This window comes from Trypanosoma equiperdum (assembly GCF_001457755.1).
Source record: "Trypanosoma equiperdum strain OVI genome assembly, contig: ctg_373, whole genome shotgun sequence".
Taxonomy (NCBI): domain Eukaryota; phylum Euglenozoa; class Kinetoplastea; order Trypanosomatida; family Trypanosomatidae; genus Trypanosoma; species Trypanosoma equiperdum.
The window spans coordinates 145237-168039 of NW_027124280.1; the positions used below are offsets into that span (position 1 = coordinate 145237).

Below are 22803 nucleotides of genomic sequence, written 5' to 3' on the forward strand. Positions count from 1 at the left end.
TATTTCCACGGTCGTTACTTTTATCTCCCCTTTTTGTTTTCACTTATTTCTTGATGTTCACTGTGCATTTGCAACCTCTTTTGAATGGTTGCTTCGTATTATTCTTCCGCTTTACTGTTAGCGGAAATATTTCACATTTAAAATGATCCTTTCACGCTGGACAGTTGCTTCGGGAACCCTCTTCTTTTCAATGAAGGTATTACACTTTCCTTAACTTCCCTTCGTTGCGGCATGGGGAGGGCGAACAAATGATTTATATGACGGAGGGTGCGCAGCGATCGTATCGAACGAGTTAAACGGCATTCTTCATTCTTTGATTTTTTTTTCCTTTCTTTCTTTCTTTCTTCATTCCTCCATTAATAAACTTTTTAAAAAAATTTTCCTTTTTCTCTCTTTCATAACTTTTTTTTTATCCTGCTTTTCCATCGCCCACCCCTCCTCAAGCCACTCTTGAAGGTGACCTCCGGTTTGTCGAAGGTTGTGTGTTTGCTTCCATTTATAATCCCTCAGCATTAAACATCTTTTGGCACCCCATCATCCACTTTTGGGTGAAAAACCCGCCCCTTCCCTCTCCATGCGGTCGTGTTTCCTCCGTTAAAAAAAGAAAAAAAAGAAGAAAAACATCAACGGAAAGTCTCCTCATCTCCGCAGTTCCTCCCACTTGCAGGGTTCCGCCGGTGCTGCGGAAGACCTCGGGGGCCCGCGATTCCTACGACCCGCACCGCCTTCTTCAGGTGGCGCATTTCCCTCACCAGCAGCTGCTGTCACCATTGGAGGTGCCTGCACCATCGGTTCATCGCGCCAATTCGCAAGACTTCCAAAACTTTGTCCCTTAACTCCACCACCACCACCACCACCACGTCCACGGCGACGGTCCAAATCGGTTTCACTTCGGCGGTTTTCCCGCAGCGTCGGTTGAAACTCCGGTTGGGCCGTTGGGGCCTCCGTGCGCCAACTGGAAAAATCCGGTGGACCAACAGGACTGAGCAGACCTTCATTTGGTCGTGTAGCAGTTCCTAGCGTATCACGGGAGAGGTCGGATAGTACATGCAAGTCGTTTCGGCTTCCAAACCCGGAACGGCTGCCCAAATCCTTTTCCCTCTCATTCGGTTGCGTAGATCCAAACGCATCACGAGTTAAGTTAACGTTCTGAAGTGCAGGGTTTTGTTGGGGTTGTCCCGCATTTTGGCGAGAAAGTCCACCACTATGGCCGCGTAACCGTTCCACCTGCTTGGGCGTGGCTAAATCTACGTATAACTTACGCCCTTTAACAAGTGATTGGTCCATCGCGAGGGCAATAAGAAGAGCCTGAGGCGTTTTAAACTCTACAAATGCGAAACTTTTACCATCCTGATTAATAAGCCGTGATGTCACAACAACATCTTCGTGAAAGTTACGCAGAAACTCCTCCTCGGTTGTTCCGTTGCGGAGGTTTCCAAAATGCGCTACATATGGTGGCTCCAGGTCTTCTATTCCCCTTCGCCGTGTGACTTGCTCCGATGGGGCCTCGCGGAAACCACCGCTTTCAACTAGAACATTGTTGGCTGTACGACTGTAATCCCTCTTGGCAAGTTTCTCTTCCAACACCTGCTCCTGCGTTTTTTCCTGAGGCACCACAACTGCCCAGTCTAAATTGTCCTCCGGGATGTAGTCAACATTGAAGTCCACAATATTAAGCGTCTTTCCACGCCCTCCTTTCTTTTTTGCCGGCATATTTTTTGTTTACTTATTTATTATAATTATTTTTTTTTCGGTTATATAATTATATATCGTTTGTTTTCCCCTTTAATTAGCCACTGCTCGTATGGTACACGCGCACTCTGATTACACAAATATAGGGGAAAAAAGTTTTTTTTGTAAAAAATTCCAGTCATTAGACAGAAAGGCACCGATAAAAGATTTAGTATAATGAAAGTATTTGACAGGACCAACTAATGGTATGAATGTAAATGAAATTCGAAAAAAGAAAAAGAACAAAAACAAAAACAAAAACAAAACAAAGGCGGAGAGGCAAAACACTACCCAAGTAGACGAGCACCGAATCTTCACAGGCATAAAAGCATCAACTTTTCCCTTATATATATATATATAAAGAGAGAGAGAGGGGGGGGGAAAAAAAAGGAAAAAGTGAGCTCCTCGGTGCACAGAAGAAAAAAAAATTACAATAAAATAACAAGAAAGGAATGGAAGGGAAACTAAGGTACATATAACACCAAGAGGCTTTCCCCTCCGAATCTCCTCCTGCTTGAGAAACACGTCTTGCGGGCAACTACTCGGGTGTTAGAAGGAGAGGATCCGGCCTGTCATGACACCACCTTCTTTTTTTGTTTTGTTTTGTTGTCGTTGTTGTTGTTCTTTATTATTTTTCCCCCTTTTCGTCTCTTTTGAAGGAAACACACCGTTTCCCCGCAAGAACGTCTACCGAATTTGTATGTGAAACTTCACTTAGTTTCGTATTGCTCGGTGTCGTGACATTTAAGAGCTGCTTTAGCCTCGCTCAAACCACGCTCCATTAGAGATACAAGCGATGCATCACCTTGCCTGAGACAATTTGCCCGCACACCTTCCGCCTCCCTAATGGTATCTTGCAAAGCCGTGCGGTTGTTTATTTCTCCAGCCGTTGCTGTGGCGAGCGCACGACATAACGCGCCATATTCATCATCAAACTCTCCCTGACGCCATTGTTGGTTGTCATGAAGAACTTTGTATGCATCTTCAAGTTTCTTTAACTTGGCATTCATCTCACTGATTTCAAGCCGTAATTGCGCCACGCCGTTGTCGAGTGGAGTCGACATCCCACCGATATTTCCCTCATCTCCCCTACTTTTGTTACTTCTGCTAACGCTAGTATTTGGTGATGGTGTCACTCTTCCAGTAGCGCTACCACTTAAATGAGAGCGCAAACGGTATTGCAACTCCTGGTGCTCGCGAAGCAATTTTGACTTTTGTGCCAAAAGTGCCCCCTTTTCCACCCGCCACGCCTCCAGCGTTTCTAATTCCTCTTGTTTCCATTCCTTGCCTCTAGTTTTACTCACAACATCGGTTTCACCCGCATAAGTGCATTTGCCATCACTGGTGGATTCCATTGCACTGAACCCCCTCGCAATGCACAACCGCTCATGTTCTGCGGCTTCTCTCGCTATAAGTACTTCCAACTCATGCAGCAGGGAACGCATTGCGACCCTCGTTTCTTGTAGGTGCTGTTTGTGCCACTCGACGTCGGCTGTCGTTTCGATAGGTTTTGCCCACGCATCAACTTCCTGTTGGAGAAAATAAAAATCCATACGGACCTTTTCCCCATTTACCGGTAGTCGTGGACCAAGCGTAAATCGTGTTGGCGACTCACACATCTCTGGAACCGCGGGAAGCGGTGATTGTTCTTCCACCTGTGTAACTTCTCTTAGTTCAGTGCCTTGCGGGGTGGAGGGCGCGGCACCACTTGTATCTGCTGAAATGCTGCTACATTTTCTCGGTGTCACTTCCTCAACAACATATTCATCAAATGGCAACAACCGCGACACTCCATTGGGTTGTCCTGTTGCTAAAACTCTGTGCATCACCGGGTGTGGTGTCGGAAGTGGGGCAGTCGATGGTATAATATCATCATCATCATCGTCATCATCATAATGGGCAGCAGCACTGCACGGCAGTTCCATTTTCGCTGAGGGGGAAACATCTTGTGTGCTTGGTGTATTAACTAATGAAAACCCTGGTGGCGCATGTTCACACTCATCTGTCCCCGCAGAAGTCGTTTTCCTGGTTACAGAAAAGTAACGAGAGCACGATCTTTTGGGTGTTCTGCGCGGGGGGCCGCCCGCCAACCTCACACCTTCAAAAAGTAACGGGCCGCGAGTTTTCGGTATTGGCGGTGGTTCAACGTTGGTGTCATCCGTTCGAACGCTGCCTTCAGAACCCGAAAACATCAGCGATGTATTTGTGATATTTATTCCCCCTTCCAATATATATAATTATATATATATATATATATATATGTATGTTTATTTATATGCGCTCTTACACCCTCTTTTTGCTTGTGCCTTAGCGCCCACCACTTACTTCTATTACTACGCTTCAAACGAAATAAAGGACAGCCCAGGCGATACAGAGACAAAAGGCAAAAAAAAACGAAAAGAAGGAAGAGAAAGAGGCCGCAGCGTGCGTGCGTGGGTGTGGTTGTGTTTGTGTGGAAGTGACAAAGAAAAATTGTGAAACAAAAGAAAACAGAGATACGAACGTGAAAGAGCGCATGGCGCAGCACACACGTGTCAAATCCCCGCCCCAATTAAAAGGAAAATACTTGACGGACTTGGGAGGAAACCCATCGGGGCGGGCACGTCATCAACTGATGTACGAAGTGAAAGTCTCCAAGTTTTGCCTTTCATGTACACTTTCAAACTGAGAACCGACAACGGAAGGTGACCAAACAAAGAGAATGGATGAGTGAATGAGTGAATAAACCAATCAATCAAACAGTCAAGGGGAGAAGGAAGAAAAAAAAAGGAAATAACGATGGAGACATAATAGCCGCACGGATTGCGCATGCTCACACGGTTTCATATGGAATTTTTAGCTTGCCAACACAACCACTTATGCGTGCGCTTGTATGGGCCCCTTTCATCTCCTTCCGTCCACCCATCTTTTACACTCCGTTGATCGTCCTGCACATCGCGGATGAAGTTTTGACGAAAACGACCAACAACACATAAAAGAAAGAAAAAAGATAAAAAAAAATGATCATAATGATTATAAAAATAGAGAAGGAGGGTCATATTGCTTTTCTTTTTCTTTTCTTGTTTTGTTTTGTTTTGTCTTGCTTTGCATTCCGATGGTGAGTACCGAGTTTGGTTAATGTTTTGCCGCTACACTACACACAAAACCCATCATGCAAACACAAAGATAAACGTACACAGCGCAGAAACACCCTCAGTGGGCACACACATTTGCACACCAAGAAGCGTAGAGCAATGATTACCTAATTACATGATGCCCAACACACCAGAGAAGCAACCAAATACCTTCAGCATCCGAAACTACACTTCTACATTCACATATATACATTGTAATTGCTTCGTAAGTTTCTTTTCCTTTTCCTTTTCCCTCCTTTCTTTTCGGTTTTGTTTTATTATTATCATTCGTTGTTGTTGCTGCTGTTCCTTTCCCCTCTCCTCTCTCGTGTTATGTTGAGCACTTATATTGACAAACCAACAAAAGCTCTCAACAATAATGTGCTTAACTGTGTGGCGTCCTTTTCATCTCATCTCCTTCCTCCGCCGCTACTTCTCCCTCTCAAACTGTATGTCCGAACAAATAAAAGAAACAAACATCAAAAATGACGAAAACTAATCAAAAAGGGGAAAGGGAGCAAAGCAGAATAGAGTGGAGTGGTGAAGTAAAAGGAAAAGGAAAAAGAAAACAAATAAACAATCCGTGGTAAAAAAGGCCCCACTCAGGCACGTGCCAAGTATACTCTCATGTCAGCAGATGGGATTGCGAGTGACCCGATGGCACAGCAGCTGTTTTTCACTTTCATTTTCATTTTTTTTTGTTTCTAGAGGGAACGAATAGATATCTTTCATTCCCCGCTTTCGCCCGTTTATTACTGTTGGGTTTAGCTTAGATATTCCGTCTTTATATCCCATTTTATCTGTGTGTGCAGTGGGTAAGTGAAGGCGAAAACAACCAAAAGCGAAATGGCCAACACTCTGTAGAACATTGAGTAGCAAGGAAAATTCGGTTGCAAGCCACCACACCTGGTTCGAAAAGTTTGTTGCTAGCATGCCACTCGATTCGACGCCGCAAGAATTCCCTTCTGGGAAGTGGTAAAGACTTGCTAATTTATTCCTCACACTCCAACCAATCATCGGATGTCATTGCCTTCGCAAATGTGCACACAGACATATACGCGCTTCGACTTATTACTTTTCCTTGGCTTACAAACCAAGTTCATTTCCTCCTATTTTATTCACACAAACTATTCACACATTTCATTTTTTTAAAAAATATAAATATATATATATATATATGTATAGATATAGATATATAAATATTTTTTCCCCCTTTGTGAGCCTTTTAATTCCCTTTTCGTATCATAACTCACATTCGCTTCGGATCTCCAGCATGTCAATGCTACCGTCGACTTCGACTCCTGATGCCCCTCTTTTCGTCACGGGCACCGGCAACACCCGCGAAGTCGCTCAGGCAATTTTCACAGAACCATTTTAAGCAGTCGATTCCTTCTCTGAAGCTTGTTCCTCCCTCACTTCTTCCTTTTCTTCCACTGTTTCGCTACGGTTCACACTCGCGTGCGGAGAGGCCCTATTGGATCCGTCAACAGTTGGTGGTGCGACGGCGCTGTCGGCTCTGGGCTCGGGCTCCTGCTCGGAATCCCTTTCCACGGGCGCAGAAGCTTCATCCCCCACTCGCCGTCGGTTGTCAGGTTCAGCATCCTCCTTTACTTCTGTCGGGAGTTCCCCTTTAGTATCGGTCACATTTCGTCCTGTTAGACGCCTGGCGTTTGAGTCAGCGGCACTTCCTTCAGCATCAACGGCATCTTGCGTGAGAGCAGCTCCCCTTCCAGACGGCCGCGTCGCAGCGGACTCAACCGAACCCCCTTTATTGAACGGTCTCCGCGAAGGAGAAGTTGACCCACTTGCCATTCGCCCCGCTGCGTCAGCCGGAACAATGCTCTCCTCATTAATCTCTTCATCAGTAACGACAGCCGCCGCATTCATTGCTTGCAACTCAGTGCGCTTGCGATATGACATTTCGACGAACACAACGTGTTGAGGAGGAACACTGCGGCGGTTACGCCTACGCCCCGCGCGCATTGGGGCCTCTTTGTTTTCGGCTCTCCCGGCCGCCAATGGCACGGCGGTTCCTGACGCAGTACTGGGTCGCGCAGCAATTGGCCCAGTTGGAATGGTGGGCACCACTGCTGATCCAAAGCACCGGCGTTGTACTGTAGATCGGTGGATCAGGTTATTAGTACCGACTCGAGGAGTATGGATGGACGGCGCGCGACCCGTCCGGGGAGTACGAGGCCCGCGACCCGCGGAAATTCGGTCCCCGAGGCTCAGGGCGCGTGTTGCACTAACGGAGTGTGCGATGGCAGACCGCGACAGAGGCGGAACCGTCATGTTTCGAGGCGTGGCACTTGAAGTGGGGTTTTCATTTACATCGGCGGCACCTCGCGTCCTCCGAGTCTTCGACGTCGACCTCGAGTCTTTCGCAGCTCTTGCGGCAGCTCCTGAGATTGCCTTATAATAAGGTGTTGGTGCCTCCTTGTAGTTCGTCCTCCTCCTGTTCTGGGGCGCAGCTGCTGCCTGTTCCGAAGCCTCATCCGTGACTAGAGAAGCCACGGCCTTCGGTAACTTCTTAACCTTCTTCTTTGCAGATTTCTTTTCTTTCTTTGATGTATTTCCATTTATATCTCCAACATCGCACTCGTCACGGGCTGCAGCCGCAACCTCGTCTTCTTCACCTGGTCCGTTCTCATGACGCGCTCTGAGAGCCCTTGTCTCGTCAAAAGGGTGGTCATCCAGAATACTCTGCACCTCATCCGGTGTGGCGTTCTCTTCCAGCGACAGCACTAACTGCACAAAAAGTTTATTGCCGTCTGCGCGCAAGCTGGATACGCGGATGCAAGTATCCGGCAGATTTGTTGCTTCCACCGCCTCCCTATGGAGCGTTTTCTGGACAGCATCGTAGGAGACGGAAAGAAGCTCTGACCACTCGCCACCCTCAATAATCTTTTGATACAATGTAACGGCAGCGGAGTCATCATGTCCTCTTGCCTCCGCCTCCTCACTCTCCACCCCGTTTCTGTTTTGAATTTCGTCGGAATCGCTTCGTTGGTGCTGTACAGGCGCCTCCGCTTCCGCTTCAGGCTCATCTCCGTCGGATTGAAGTGCGTTTGCACTGCGTTGTTCCTGCAGAGCCTCCTGCGGGGTTGGTTCCTCCGCTGGTGGGTTAGTCCTATCGACCGTATCCACCACACTACCAGTCTGTTCCTCGACCAACATATTCTTGCAGTCACGAAAGAGTTGTTGTACTGGATTTTATTGTATTTCCGTCTTTACTCTATCCTTTCCTCCCCGTATTCCTTTGTTTTCCTCCTACTTGCTACTACCGTGCTCAGTACGTCCTTCCTTTTTTTTTTCTTTCCTAAGTATCAATGGCGATATTAATCACAAGTATATATACTTTTTATTTCCCTTCGGTACCAATTAGGCGAAATGTGAGAAAAGATGCTCAAGTTGGTTTGTTAGAATCATGAAAGGAAACAATGGCGCCCCGCTGCAACCATGCGGTGCATGGGAGTTAATTGTCACGACACCTTTTCCTCTTCTTGTCGTTCCCATTAAACAAACAATCACACATTAACTACAACAAGGACGCGATACATGCTCACGCAAATGAATTGAAACCACCTTCACACACACTCAACAGATACCAAAGCTGTCGCAGGACTATGTCTTGAATTCAACAACAATTTTCCTCGTCATTCTCCCGAGGCGACTGTTCACACATGGATGTTCAGTTCATCCACCCATTCACGCCACGCCACGCTATCCGCTCTCATATCAACGAACACTCAAAATGTAATGTTCAACATCACTTTTTCTCCCTTTCCCCTTGTCACACATTCGCCCCGGTACGTGAGGGAACGACACCCATCTTTAAAACGAACCCACGCGTCCACACGTTACGTTGGGTTGCTCCCGACGCTCAGGTCAGCCATACGCCCCAATACACGCGTATGCACACGCAAACGGTTCAACACTATTCGGTTTCTCCAGCCCCTGAACTCAAACTCACTTCAGTTCCCACCACTTCACTGAGTTCCTTTTCAAGTCTCTCTTCCAATGAATGCCCGTCAGCATCTGCGCGCCATTCCACACTGCCGGTGGCAGATGTTGTCATGTCGTAATGATGCGGGCCCGATAGCGGCGAAGAAAGCCATAACTGAACATTGGGTGCCTGTTTATTAAGTACAAATGTCCCCCTCGATGTCGTTTCGATCACAAGCACTCCACCGGCGAGGTTCACATCCTCCAACGTGTCCGTGTCGCCAATTGTCTCCAGAGCGCTCTCAACTCGCTCAAGAAAAGTGTCAGCTGCGGTGTTGTAAGCGACGTCGGTGAATCCATCCATTCCTAACTTCGCGGGGTGCCACCCTTTGGACTCGCATCTCGCTGTCGTGGTGCTAAATTGTCTTTCTTTCCTTCCACTTCCTGATGTGGTTGGTTTTGCGCGTCCATGAGGACGGAGGTAAACTAACGACCGTAGCACTGCACTGGTGGTGGCGCAACATGTGCGCCGCATCCGCTGTTACAAAAAAGCTCCACTCAGTTGCTGATGTACAGATGCTGGTGTGAACAAACACACACCAGTTTATGATTACACCCACTATCACCACACTGTCCGTGTTAATGCTCGCTTTTTTTCTCTTTTTTTTTTTTTTGCACGTATATGTAAACAATATGAAAAAAAAGGAGGAGGCAACAAAAAGGAGTGAGAAGCGATTGGGTAGCATAGTGGGACGTCGCCATGAGGCCCGAGAAGACACTCATACCCATCTCTAGGGCTTGGCAGGTCAACACATGTGAAATTAACGACAGAGACGCAAAATAAATATAATAGACCAAAAGTGATAAGTATAGAAATGAGGCAATAAAAAAAAAAGAGAGTAATGCACGTATACGTTACCCAACCCAAAGAAAAGTGTTTTTTCTCTATATATATATATATATGTGTATTGCAGCACTGACCAGTGGACGCACTGATCCCCCTAGTTCATTTATGAGTACTTAATACCTGTTTCCCATTGAGTAGGGAACTCTTTTTTTTTTTTTTTTGTGCACCAACTGCAACTCTTATTCTAATGGTTGATCATTAAATCTAGTTCCTTTGAAGTGTGCACTGTACCGGCTCAGTGCACACGAAGCATGACGATAAATATTAGACTAGTCATCTCAAATTCACAAAACACGCATTCCTTTGCGCTCACCTACGAAAATGCACATTTACGATCCCTCTATGGATGTATCAAATCCGTTACATCCCACAATGGTTAACTTCACCCGCAAACCGCATCCATTTTTGTCGCCCCTCAAAGTTGACGCGCCGCCCTCTTTTGCAGTACATTTTCAGCCCACAAACCACGCGCCACCGTTGACACATCGTTTGAAGTGCGCCATGGGCCCACACGCCGGTGGTCCGCCTCATCATCAGCTTGAGGCCACTTCTGTTTTGCTTTTGCTTCACCCACCGCATTGAGAAGACGCCGCGCCACATTTTCCAGCCTGCGCTCCTCCAAACGGTTTCTGCATTCCCCACCCTTTTGAGGACCTCCGACGTCACGGCCGCTTCCCCCTCCTTTGGGGCGATTGGGTGAGTTTTGTCGACCATACAAAAGCTGCGCACGAACTCGGCGCTCCACGTCATCGTAAAGCATCGGTGTCCACGAATCCGATGGCCCCTGACGAGGGTGCTGACTTTGGTGCGACTCGTGTTCCTTTACTAATCCACCACGGCGCTTTTTCAACAACTTTTGAGCTGGAGCTTTGAGCGATTGTTTACTTCTTGTGTGCAACCTGCTGGACTCCCGAACTTCATCACAGTCATCATCCCCACTGCTATAATAGTTGTCCTGTTCCTCCTTAAAATGGCCCCTCTTCCCCCATTTCCCATGGCCATCTTTACTGTCATCGCTGAGAATATAACGAAGCTTTTCGCTATCACGTTCTACAAGTCGTTCCAGTAGTTCCACTCGCCGTTTTAATGTGTACTCCTTCGACTCATACATATCCTTCATGGCACTCAAATGATTTTCATGAGCCTCACGCTGCTGCTTCAACTTCTTCTCCAGAGCAGTGCATCGCTGCTGAGCCTCCAACAAGTCTTCTCGAACCTCTAACTCCCTCCATCCGGGAAAAACGGATTGTTCGCCTCTCCCAGCACCGCACTGCTGCTGCAGTTCCCATGACGACTCGCGCTTTGATAAGCCGCCTTCCATGGAATAATCCTTTTTGAACGATCTCGTAGCTGGAGGATCATACCCACGTCTATTTGCCTCCCCTTGAAGGCGCCTCATTATAATCCTCCTGCACTGTTCCAAATCCCCGGCAAAATCTTGCACAAGGAACTGCGTTGACTCCCGAAGAATGCGCAACTCACCGCGCAGCTCCTTCACAGTCCCGTTAAGGCACGTTGCCAAAAGTGACCGAAATGTATCTATACGTGAGCGTAAACCAATAAGGGCCTCCTCCATACCATCGTTATGAGAATCGAGACGACGAAACATTTGACGCACTTTCTGAAGTTGTTGGGTTGCTGTCGGTGGTTCAACCTCCTTTACATCATTGTCATGACATGCCCCCTTGACCCTTGGCGTGCTTGGAGGTATCACCGCAGTTTCTGTACGATACGAAGGCATGGCGGGTGCTTTACTGTTCGGAGGGGGACTTCCATAATTTGAGTCCCCTCCTGCCGTCCTCGGGGAAATGCAACTATTTGATCCAGTTGCATATTTTGTGAAGGCATCGCCCATATATTCTCTACTATGGTCGGAAAATCTATTTATTATTTCATCAATATCACTGCCAAAAGCTGATGAATCGCTTGAAGAGGAAATACGATCCGGTCGGTCCGTCGTTGTCCGTTGCGAAGGTGATCGATCCATTTCCCCCCTCCTTCCTGACCCTTCAAAAAAGCATACAAAACTACAAAAAGGAAACGCAAGGAACACATGAAGGGGGAAAAAAAAGAAAAAGAAGCAAGAAGTTAATGATTAAATTAAGAAGGGAATAACAAAGAAATAGTCCCTGCGAAAAGGCAAATAGTGAAGTAAGTCTCAAAAAAAAAAAGAAATGAACACGCGCTTCTCGGAGTGGGATGGGAGGGGGAAGTAGCAAAACAAAATAAGCATGCGTATCCGATAGCAAATCAAGTGCGTGGTGTGCCACTAAAGGAAAAGAAGGAACATGAAAGAGCAATGAGCCGGTAACTCAGCAGATGCAATTATAATGGCGCAAATAAAAAGAACGAGCATCTGTGGGAAAAGTAAAGGAGGTGAAGAGCAAGAAAACAAAAATGCCCCCTTTTCTCACGTGGTGGGAACTCGCGTCTTTATTAGTACTTTTTTTTTGAATTTTACTCTCTCTCCATTCCCCTGAGCTACAGGAGATTCAACATTCCTTTCCTTTCCGTTTTGTTATATATATATATATAATGTATATACGTTTATGTACACCAACTTTGGTGGCAACAAAATCATTATGACTCCCTACTAGGGAACTCACCGTAATCATCCAGCGTGGGGCCCGGAGCTCTCTCCCGTGTTACCGAAGATTCCCTACTGAAACCCATTTCCACGCGCTCGCCAACTGGAACTACGGTCGCTTGAGCATCATCTTCCATGCCTGGAAGCATGCCAGCGGTATCCATTGAATTAGAGAGACTAATATATGATTCCCATAACAGATTCCTGAAGTCGGAGAGTGACAATCCATCCCAAGCCTCTCCACGTCGGTGGGGGTCCCGCAAATGCATTGCATGGCTGCAAAGTTTCCTCAAGGCGACGGGCAACCTCCGTGGCACAATGCTACCAACCGGTATACTTACTCTAACCGAAACCGAGACGTTGTCGTCGTCATTCATGTTATCTGCCTCGAAGACATGCCTCGCAAGTTCTTCCTGCTTTGTGAGCAAGCGATAAGGTGGTTCATTATTCACTAAAGCTAACAAAAGTTGTGCCATCGCGTAAGTTGGGCGACAGCTTGCATGTGGGTGAGGTCGCCACCTGCTATATGGCCCTCCGTCCACATACACCGGAGGGTTATACATCGCCGCCCAGCCACCAGGAGCAAAGAGCTCAACGCAACGGCGTTGCTGCACACTACTACCACAAAATGGTGGTGCTACCATGTCGTGGTCATATTCCTCTTGAATATCTCCGTAGCCGTCGTCACATGTTGGCCATGCGCTCCCCCCAAATTCTCCGGGTTCGTGGCAACATTCATGTTGGCTTCTTCTTGGCACCGTTATGGGGCACACATAAATATTTGAGGGTGACACCACTGTCCATGCATCAAGTACTTCTTCAGGCATATTCCCCTCTTCCATCAGTATATATTGAAGAGCATCGGCAACCTGCAGTGTAATAGCAATGGCTTCCCTGACCGTAAAGGGCCTCCGCTCCACGAAAAGAACTTCGTGAAGAGTTTTAAACGTTTCGTTGCCAATATAGTTGTCCACTTCTCGGACAACGTACGAGGTTAGGTAGGGGCTTTCCTCATTCAATAACTCAGCCTTAAGATATTTCATGTCCTCTATCATGTATCCGAGGTCCAAAACAGGGGCTGAGGAAGGGTCAACACCACCATCATCGGCTGCAGTCACGTCTTCCTCAGTAGCACCACAACCATTGGCTGACTGAGATCGACTACTGTTTTCGCCACTGAACTGGCTGCTAGTATCAACATCTGGATCACAGTCGTTGTCGTCGTCCGGTTGGCACAAAAATGGCACCTTTTCCGTGAAGGCACCGGTGAAGGGGACAAGATTCGGATGGCACCAGCGTGCTCGTGCAACCATGTCCTGCACGAAGTTCGTCACTGTTGTCGGTGGAATGGTGCGTTTCGCCGTCTGTTCCAACTGGTAAAGCAAAACTGGTGTTTTTCCATAGCGATACCCATTATAGAGAGAAAACACATGAAGCTCCGAATCGGCATAAGGCGGCGGCAGCACATCCTCCCCAGGGGGTGTGAGGTCCTCCAGTGGTACTCGCCACCTGCTAAGCGTTTGCCTCCGAAACATATCGATAACATCTTGCTCTGTCAAGGCGTCGGGAGGGGCACCTCCTCTAGTCTCCCCTGCATCACTTTCCTCACCCGACGAGGAATCGAAAGATCCACGTGCCCTGTCCATCCTTGATTCCACATCCGCCCATCCACCCAACTTTTCAAGGTACACACGTGCATCCACTTGCTCATCCGCACGCACAGCCAACAGATCCTCCCCAAGCCATGAATCTGTCATCTGCAACTGCCACACACACGGAATCCGTTCAAACAATGCCGCAAACAGCGCCCGACATGTGAGGTGCCGCTCCAAAAGGAGCAACCAGCCACCATGCCGCATGCGCTGCACAAGCATGTCAGCTGATGCAAAAACCGTTAGTAGCTGAGGTGTGGGCGCCCCATTAGGTAACTTACGTAAAGTGTTATACACCTGCTGAAGCCGACGAGACAACAGCTCACACTGTGCATGGTTGATGCAAACAGTCAGCGCCTCCTGTCGTATGGAGCGAACATGTGACTCGAGGGTACTCGCAAGGAACGAGGAGAGGGTGTGGTGCCGGCCTTCTTCGCTATTCATCAGTAAGTGGTTGTTAGGTGCGTGAGCTGCTGGACGGAACAGGAAAGAACCTTCAAGAAGATAAACCTCTATAGAACGACTGTGTCGCAGCCTATATACTAACCTAACCTGGTACTACAACTATTAAAGTTCTTCTTCACTTCGTTTTGTTCTTTTCCTTCAATTAGCTTTTATATACCTTTCTGCCTTCAGACCACCAGAATGTGATACCGTCAAAAGAAGAAAAGGGGGCAGTTCGAGAAGTGGGGCACCCAGAGAAAAGCAGTGAATAGATTGGGAACGGGGGAGGGGTCACACAAGTCGGTGTTAAAAAAATTCAACAGGTAAAGCACGCTGCGGCAGCACGTTACACAAAAACAACAACCTACGAAAAAACTGTGAACAACCGTAACTTTTGGTACCCTCCAAGGAAGTGAGAAAGACTGCATCTCCCTGATGTGGGTATTACTAGTAAAAGTCCTCCACCCCAAATTCATTGGGGACTTCAGAAGAACCATTGACGGTCGAAGGGGTTTCATTGACGCTTGAGTTGGCCTCAGTCGCCGCAGTTCGACCTGTCAAATGCTCACCACCCAACGGTACACGCGTTCGGTTTCGCAATTCCGCCTCTCCCGCCTCGATGTAATGCACAACTGAAGCAAGGTCCCGGTCACCCATACCTGCATCGGATGCAGCGGCCAGCGAGCGGAGCGCGGCATCGAAAACCGGAAACGGTTCATCCTCCCCACCGCGCTTAGGCAGCGAGGCATCCAAATGGGCGAGGTCAGACAACAGCCGATCAACACTAACGGCAGACGTAGGGGGGGTTTTATCTGGGTTACGTATGAGGTCCTGCAATAGTGGGGCGTTTCGGCGCAGCATTGTGCTGCTTCCCCATGAGGCATCAAGAACCTGCACAAGTTTGCTTTGGTCTTCGATGCCGAGGGCATGGGCCATTGAAAGAGCCTCGGCTGCTGCTGCGTTGTGCGAGGCCACGAGGGCTTGCGATATCATCTTCGCCGCGGTCCCGCTACCACTCTCGCCCATATGAAACACGTTATCAGCGTACATGTGAAATATCGGCAGCATCTTCTGAAAGGTCTCTGCGTCACCACCAACCATCAGCAGCAGTTGTCCATTGAAGCAAGCACGTGGGCTCCCACTCATTGGTGCATCGAGAAAGTAAGCACCCCGGCGAGCCGCTTCGTGCGCGCATTCACGCGAGGTTTCGGCATCCACAGTGGTGTGATCCACAATGATTTGACCTTTGCGCGCGTTCATGATAAGTGACTCATTATCTTCTAGTAGTGCGTGTCGCGATGCCTTAACATCAGCTAGGGCAAGCACAATCACGTCACACCATTTTGTCATCGTGGAATAGCGGTCGTGGATGCGCATAGCACAAGTTGCCCCATCAACCGAAAGATCGTCGCACACCCGCTTCGCTTTACTGAGTGCCCTGCTATGGATCTGTAAATACATGGCACTGCGTGCTTTGAAGCCAAGATTGCGTGCAATGGGAACTCCCATGTTACCCATGCCCACTACACCAACGTTAAGGGAGCGTTTAATGGCCGACATGCTTCACACTTCGTGTTAACGGCGCAGGCTTCTGAAACTGCTACTGTTGTTCTTGGCACAATTGGGGCAATAAGACCCGGGTAGCAGAGGAAACAACAAACCTCCAAATGATTCCCTTCCCCACCCCTCACCTTGTGCTTCTGCGTGTGTGTGCGGCTGCTTCGCACCCTCCCTTTGTCGCCAATCATATTTCGAAGGAAAAAGAAAAAAAGAAAAGAAAAGTGAAGTGAAGTGATGTAAATGAATGAGAGATGAAAATAACATCAAGGAGACAAATAGAAATGAGCAGTGCCTCCAGGGTGTGTGTGGGAGGGGATAATCACTGAGTGAATAACGGGATATTTTAAACTGCAGCACGCAGTCGTAACTCTGAAAAATGAGACAAGGTAAACCGGGCACCAGCAACGTGGAGTTAACTTGCAGCTAATATTTTCCCCCTTTTTCTGCTGCTTTTCCTCAGATGTGTTTCATCTTTTCTTCTTTTTTTTGTTGCTTAATTGCTTACTGTTTCCGTATAGAGGGGGAGGGGGTGCACATGCTAACGCACCTTCAAGTGTGTGCTGGAGCAACCCGCGACACGCATTGCCGCAATCTCTTATTTCATATGACGGAATTTAGAAAAAAAAACAACGAGAAACCTCATAGTATCACTTCTCCATTCTACAGCTTTTATTCGGCACATCCCTTCTGTTCATTTTTTTTGTCTTTTTCTACTTCTTTCCCAGCAGCAATTCCTTAATGACAGCACCCTTCAAAATGAAACAATAAAACGACAATATATTTAAATATGAAAAAAAAAAGAAAAACAACAACCAATCAAATGAAGAAAGAGGAAGGGTGCATCTGGTGGAGTTACTCCATAAGGTGATGGTACCTGACAGGTAACGCCATAACAAAATATGTCCGTCCGCCTGCGGTGTTTCTGTAATTTGACCCGCCAGATGCTGCTCAAGCGCCGAGTACAACATTATTAATTGGAATGAAAACAACCTTAACGAAGAAGCCTAAAAGGCCCATCACCACAAACCCCACGAGTGTGGCCATGGCTGAGGCGTTGAACTCGCTGTAATTTGGCTTCTGGCATTTACGCACAAGCATGCGGCTGTTGCGCGCAAAGGCAGTCATGGGGTGGATCACGGTTTCATCCAGGAAATCCATTGCCACCTTATTATTATTATCCTCGGCGTGATATCACTTCCTGAAACTTGGGTGGCGGTGGACGCACAGTTGAAACAGTAGTAACCAAGAAGTAAACAAAAAAAAAATGGTAAGCTGAGATGACTATGGTCGGGCTCCTCGGCTGTGGTTTAGTCTGCTTTGCTGAAAACTTCCTTACAATTGCAAATAAAAAAGATATGAAATTGGAGAAAAAAACCGAAAGAAACAGCAAATGAAATAGGGGAAAGGAGAAATGACAACAGTAGCAAAGAGAACAAGAAAAAAAAAGGGGGAAAGGGAAAAAGAAAAGAAATGGAAGGAAGGAAGGAAGGAAGTGAAACGTTGGCACGCGTACGGCCGCTACTCACCGAATGTTACACTGCCCAAAAGTGTGGTGATGATGTTGATGAAATAAAGGGGGATAAGGAAAACTCTATAACTGTGAAAAGGAAGGAAACAAAAAATCCGCCGCACTCGCCCTTTATTATGCCCGCATGCAGTGTTCCCCACCTCCACCATTTACTGATAACAATATCAATAATAACAACTCGTCACACGCGGGTCAAGTCGTATGACAACGTCAAACAAACATTAACACGCAGAAGGGGGAGGGGGAGGAAATAAAGTTGTAAAGAGTGGACGGTAATATCAATAAAGATATAAATGAATATATGAGTGTAACGGGAGAAAACAAGAAAATGTGTTTGCGTGCGCGTGTGTGTGTGTGAATGTTGGAAACATAATGCAAAATTATCCCGCTAAATGAGTTATAGAACTCCCTCTTTGCATCCTTCACTCATCTCTTCGCAGTGAAGAAACGAGGTAGCAGCGTCCACCAATGTCTATGTCATCTGCACACCGTTTGGCATCAACCGCGTGAAGGTGAAGTGGGCGTGGTCAGAAGAAACGAGAGGAAATAGATGTCCACGCGTGTGCGCTTATATATCCATATGTATGTGCACGTATGTGAGTGAAGCAATATACGTATATATGCATTTATGTGTAAACGTCACCTACTTCGAGGAAGCCGCTATGCCTCCTCCGTTTATTTACCTTCTCTCTTTTTTACTTCGGTTATTTTTATTTACTTGGCTTCTACTTTGGAATCTAAACGCTGCACCTGCTGAGAGGCCTCTATCCCTTTTTCTTTTTCTCTCTTCCGTTTTGTTTGTGTGCCTTCTACAAGACGAGGGACCACATGTGACTTCGTATCACTCCGCCACTCGTTTCTTGAATCGTGTGTTTTTATCGCTCCTTCTGCGGCACACGGTTAATACTCCCGTTGTCAAAACTGTGTGGTGGCAAATCGGCCATACGTACACAACGTACATGCGACTGTTTATCTATGCATGTGATTGGTTGTGTCTACTCATTCCCGAGGTTGCGCTCACATGTGCAAGTGAGTGGGGAATCCTTCTTCCAATACCTCTACTTAAGGTGCTGCTGGCATTAGATCACCCGCGTAGAAACCTTCTTCCGCGTCAAGAGAAGGATTTTCATCTCGCTGCAGTAGGGGCTCTATCCGGGCGTCATGGTTAGGTAAGCAGAAGAAGACAACACTACATCGACTACTTCCGCCTCTCACGTTCCGCACTCGATGCGGTGTCGCCTCTAACAACCCGCCAGTCCACTTCTCAAGGAACAACCCCGCGTTTACAAGCAATGCATCATTCAGCACAGGGACCGGATTGAACTGTTCCGACTCATTGTCCCAAACCTCCAATCCACCGAGAGCGTCCTGTGCGAGGAGTGTGACAGTACTGAGGTCCTTGTGCGAATCCAGCCGCAACACGGCGTTTTCTTCATCTTCATTAACCAACGGTTGTCCTCGAGCTGTCTTGCGACGTAGAACTTTTACACCCTTGGGGTTCGAGGCGCTCTGCACTCCCTTAACCTCTACACCACCACGTGTCCGAGCCCCTTGTCCGAACCTCGGATAATACTTTGCTTGTAAGTCGAAGTCAAGTTTGTTGTGGAACTGTGTGAAGTATTCGAGATCGTATCCGCTATCAGGATCAGGACCACCCTGTGGAATGCTGGGTCTGACGCCCAAACCACAACTTATATGCCGCAGCACATCGAGGGCGACCTCGCTGCAAAGGTCATAATACGCCAGTATCATCTCACGATAATCTGCCATGAAGGCGTGCACACCATTGGGGTCTCCACTACCATCCTTAGGGTGAGTTAGAAGTGAATCCCACGCATTTCTCCGGCTAATCAGTGGCAAATACTCATCGCGTTGCCAACCGCTCAATCTGTAGTACGGTTCCCGTAATTCCACGGGGCTCTGCACCTCGCGGCCAACGGAAAAGCACTCGATCGCATCATCCACGCCGCCTGCGCCAATGTAACGGTAATACCCCCGGAAACCCGAGGATGTTTTAATGCTTTCTAATTCGTATGGGGTCATTGCCCTGATTGGCTTACGGGGGGCTATTAGTTTCTTGGAGAACTTCTCTTTCCTCGTTCTCTGCTTTTCCTCCGGGAGGTCCAACAAATAACGCTCAAAAAAGATGCGACTATCGCGGTGAACTTGATCTAATATCTCCCACTGTATAAACGGATGCTGCACGTAGCAGTAACCGTGCTTTTGCAGGGCTTCCAAGAGCGAGTTGCTTGCCTCCTCCGTCACATTCTCCGGCCCGCGACCTAGTCTAACGAGAGTTGTGAAAAGCGAAAAAGTACGACGCATGCTTTCCCTACAGTTTACCTGATCTGTGTGTATGAGCGTCGTACAAATATGTCCGTCTTGTAAGTTCACACGTACTAAGCCACGGCGTGCTGGGGCAATGATATGTCTGGTGGTGTTTATTACCCTTCCGTACGCCCTTATGTAATAACTGTGCTCTCCTTTCAGAGGCACCGACTGCGCCCGTGGCCCTCCTCTCTCCTTGAGAGTTCAATCCACTCTTGTGATGCCAAACCCTCCCCAACTTCAACACTTAATCCGCTTTGTTTGATACAGTGGGGAAAAAGGGAAGAAGAAACGAAAAAAAGAAAAGAAAAGAATGAAAAGAATGAAAAGAAGAAAGTGGCAGTCAATTCAATCAGTAGAGGGCACACTAATTATGTATAAACGTAAAAAAAAATTTTTAATAAAACTTAACTGACCCCTCCAGGTACCTTGATCCACACACAGGACCTTCGCTCCGATCACCCACCTGTTCAACTTAAGATATTTTGATTGCGCTTGATGTTTCATTTCCTCCTTAAATGGAATAATAATAATAATAGAAAAAAGAAAAAGAAGTCGCAGGGATGAATTTAACACTGGTTCTCCACCACCACATGCGACGAAGCTAACGCGCGTAGTTTGCCATTGTGTAAATAGACCTGCAGAAGGGAGTAAAAGCAACGGATAAAAAAAAATTAAACAAAAAGTCATTGACTATACACGTTAGAGACCCAACGGGAGGGGTCACATACTATTAGGTTCACAGAAGGATTTTTCTTTTATTACAAAATCACATATTTGTACATCATCTACCGGAAGCGATACACACGTACTCAACGTTTGTGCCGCTACAGGATACGATGGGGAAAAGGAATGAAGACAAGGGCGAAGAAGGGTAATAAAAGGGTTAAGTAAAAAAGAAAAAAAACTTTTTTGTGCATTTAATCCGAAGGAACACGTGACGGAAAGGGATAATAAAGCTCGCATCAACCGACAGGAACTGCAAGGGGACGCGACCTTTTGTTGTTAGCGCCGGTGGTAGTGATGGAGTGAAACTCATCAATAGAATAAAATGGTTGGGTTCGCAACTCGTACACATAAAAATATCATAAAGGTAACGGGAGGGGTCTAAACAATTAAAAAAACAACAGAGGATCGCTGACAGTTTTTCGACAGCCCGCTTTCCAACCGCCATAGGTTGTGTACATCAAATCAATAGAAACTCCAAAATAAAGGGAGAAAAGGGGAAAAAAGATTTTTTAAAAAATTTGCCACCTATTGCACGACGAGGCATGCGTTCCCATTCTAACACATCAGTGGCATTATTACCGTTTTCACGACGATTAATGCACCATCATATCACACCAACGCCATCACTGCGGCCCTCTTGGATACGTGGTGCTTTCTTGCCAACAAGTGAAGGGAATCATTTCAAAGCCTACAACCGACATGTGGCATCGTTGTGTCAAGTAAACACATTCCGACGACCGCAGAATTCGACCCACCAGAAAGGCAGCTAACCATCCTTTATTTTTTTGGGGGAGGGAGTTGAGTATAAGCCCCCAGCTAAATGCCGTGTGGAACCGCAAACGCAGCGATGGCGGAATCCTTTTTCCATATATAGGAGCTCATTGCCCCAGCCACTGCGGCTGCACCCGAGTTCCTCGTCCATCCGCAATCATTCTTTACGGTAGGAGGCAAATACGCCTCAAACGTCACTAGAGGAATTTGGGTGGCTTCTGTGGTTCAAACCATGCAGTTTTCTTACGGATATTTGTCACTTCGCTTGTATATCTTTCGTACGACTTCGCCGTTTCTCGCAGCTGAGACCTGTGCCGGTTTAGGAGGTCCTTGAAACTTTGACACAGTGGCTGTTCATCGTATCTGGGAAAGAGGTACAGGTCGCAAGGGCTGCCGACGTTCTTCGGAGTTAATCTCTCCCTCGAGATGAAAGAGCGCATCCTGCTTTTCAGCGGTATCCCCGAAATTTCCCAAAAACTGTCTTCATTCATTATGTCGATGCCGAGGGTAACACTTCTTTTGATCCCCGCATCACTCCTAGGTGTACCGGAGCCCGTCGATGGCCTCATCATCGCCCTATTCCTTCAACTATTTCAGGAATGACAGAGCCTTCCCCCGCCCCTCTTTGGGTAAACTGTCCCCTAAGAGGGAAAAATATGCCAACAGAAAGAATAAAACACGTGAGAGTAGCAACACGAATCAGGACAGAGATGGAGCGCACACCACAAAGGAGAATCCGTGCACACAAACCCTCGAAAAGCACGGCGACAACCAAGACCTAACGGAAAAGTCATTTTCCCGATGATACCGCCAACCCTTCACCCAACAGTGACCGCTCTCTGGTTTCCTGATGAGTGTCTGAGTTTTCCCCACGTGAAGCACCCGCTTCTCTTTTCTCCACCACGTGCTCCCTCCGCTACCATCGCCGCATAATGTAGGTGTTCCAATACTCTTTCGCCATCTGCGTGTAATTAATTTTCGCCATCTCCATGAATCCCATCTTGTGCAAGTTCAACCTCGGCTTTGCCTCCGGGAACCGGCGGCGAGCGCCATCCGCTGCCAAAAAGCGAAACATTGCGAGGCTTCTCTCACAGCTTTGGACGGCAACGGCTATTTCCTCCGGGTCTCGTAGCTCTTCACCCTCGCGAAACTTCTGCCGGACGATTATGACAAACCGTTCATTCATTTGCGCATGTTCATTAAGCTCACAAAGGAGAGAATGAGGACACAAAACAGCTAGTTTGAGCCATTGGCGATACGCACGGCAAACACGGTATTTATGCGGGATGCCGGGCAGATTGGTTCCAGCACGCTCGATGATATCAGACGGGATAGCAGTCGACACGAGCGATTTGTTCAGGCATGAGCAACTGATCCTCATTTACACAGGAAGTGGTCGAATGAAGCGTGTTCACAAGGCAAATCTCCCTTCCCCACCCAAACCACTAATATCGATAAAACAACACACACTAGAAAAAAATCTGTAAAATACGATAAGTGTTAAGTAC

The 22803-nt window shown here is 47.4% G+C and overlaps 9 protein-coding genes and 1 pseudogene across 10 annotated transcripts; all 10 read right to left on the minus strand.

The window, feature by feature from the left end:
- Positions 1-639: 639 nt before the first annotated feature.
- On the minus strand, positions 640-1713 carry TEOVI_000152100 (RNA-binding protein; the record flags this gene model as incomplete). The annotated part of the gene is made up of 1 exon (XM_067224740.1): positions 640-1713. One exon carries the CDS (start codon positions 1711-1713, stop codon positions 640-642), a length of 1074 nt encoding a protein of 357 aa, XP_067080841.1.
- A 728-nt stretch (positions 1714-2441) lies between these two features.
- On the minus strand, positions 2442-3923 carry TEOVI_000152200 (uncharacterized protein; the record flags this gene model as incomplete). The annotated part of the gene is made up of 1 exon (XM_067224741.1): positions 2442-3923. The coding sequence occupies one exon, from the start codon at positions 3921-3923 to the stop codon at positions 2442-2444; it is 1482 nt and encodes a 493-aa protein (XP_067080842.1).
- Positions 3924-6218: 2295 nt separating this feature from the next.
- On the minus strand, positions 6219-8021 carry TEOVI_000152300 (uncharacterized protein; the record flags this gene model as incomplete). The annotated part of the gene is made up of 1 exon (XM_067224742.1): positions 6219-8021. The coding sequence occupies one exon, from the start codon at positions 8019-8021 to the stop codon at positions 6219-6221; it is 1803 nt and encodes a 600-aa protein (XP_067080843.1).
- Positions 8022-8781: 760 nt separating this feature from the next.
- On the minus strand, positions 8782-9324 carry TEOVI_000152400:pseudogene (annotated as a pseudogene). The gene has a single exon. A coding segment is annotated over exon 1 (543 nt).
- Positions 9325-10111: 787 nt separating this feature from the next.
- Positions 10112-11683, minus strand: TEOVI_000152500 (uncharacterized protein; the record flags this gene model as incomplete). The annotated part of the gene is made up of 1 exon (XM_067224743.1): positions 10112-11683. One exon carries the CDS (start codon positions 11681-11683, stop codon positions 10112-10114), a length of 1572 nt encoding a protein of 523 aa, XP_067080844.1.
- Positions 11684-12276: 593 nt separating this feature from the next.
- On the minus strand, positions 12277-14379 carry TEOVI_000152600 (uncharacterized protein; the record flags this gene model as incomplete). The annotated part of the gene is made up of 1 exon (XM_067224744.1): positions 12277-14379. The coding sequence occupies one exon, from the start codon at positions 14377-14379 to the stop codon at positions 12277-12279; it is 2103 nt and encodes a 700-aa protein (XP_067080845.1).
- Positions 14380-14826: 447 nt separating this feature from the next.
- Positions 14827-15939, minus strand: TEOVI_000152700 (NAD binding domain of 6-phosphogluconate dehydrogenase/NAD-binding of NADP-dependent 3-hydroxyisobutyrate dehydrogenase, putative; the record flags this gene model as incomplete). Its single annotated transcript, XM_067224745.1, has 1 exon — positions 14827-15939. One exon carries the CDS (start codon positions 15937-15939, stop codon positions 14827-14829), a length of 1113 nt encoding a protein of 370 aa, XP_067080846.1.
- A 2590-nt stretch (positions 15940-18529) lies between these two features.
- On the minus strand, positions 18530-19792 carry TEOVI_000152800 (2OG-Fe(II) oxygenase superfamily, putative; the record flags this gene model as incomplete). Its single annotated transcript, XM_067224746.1, has 1 exon — positions 18530-19792. One exon carries the CDS (start codon positions 19790-19792, stop codon positions 18530-18532), a length of 1263 nt encoding a protein of 420 aa, XP_067080847.1.
- Positions 19793-21492: 1700 nt separating this feature from the next.
- Positions 21493-21867, minus strand: TEOVI_000152900 (uncharacterized protein; the record flags this gene model as incomplete). The annotated part of the gene is made up of 1 exon (XM_067224747.1): positions 21493-21867. The coding sequence occupies one exon, from the start codon at positions 21865-21867 to the stop codon at positions 21493-21495; it is 375 nt and encodes a 124-aa protein (XP_067080848.1).
- A 344-nt stretch (positions 21868-22211) lies between these two features.
- TEOVI_000153000 (Complex 1 protein (LYR family), putative) lies at positions 22212-22676 on the minus strand (the record flags this gene model as incomplete). Its single annotated transcript, XM_067224748.1, has 1 exon — positions 22212-22676. One exon carries the CDS (start codon positions 22674-22676, stop codon positions 22212-22214), a length of 465 nt encoding a protein of 154 aa, XP_067080849.1.
- Positions 22677-22803: the final 127 nt, after the last annotated feature.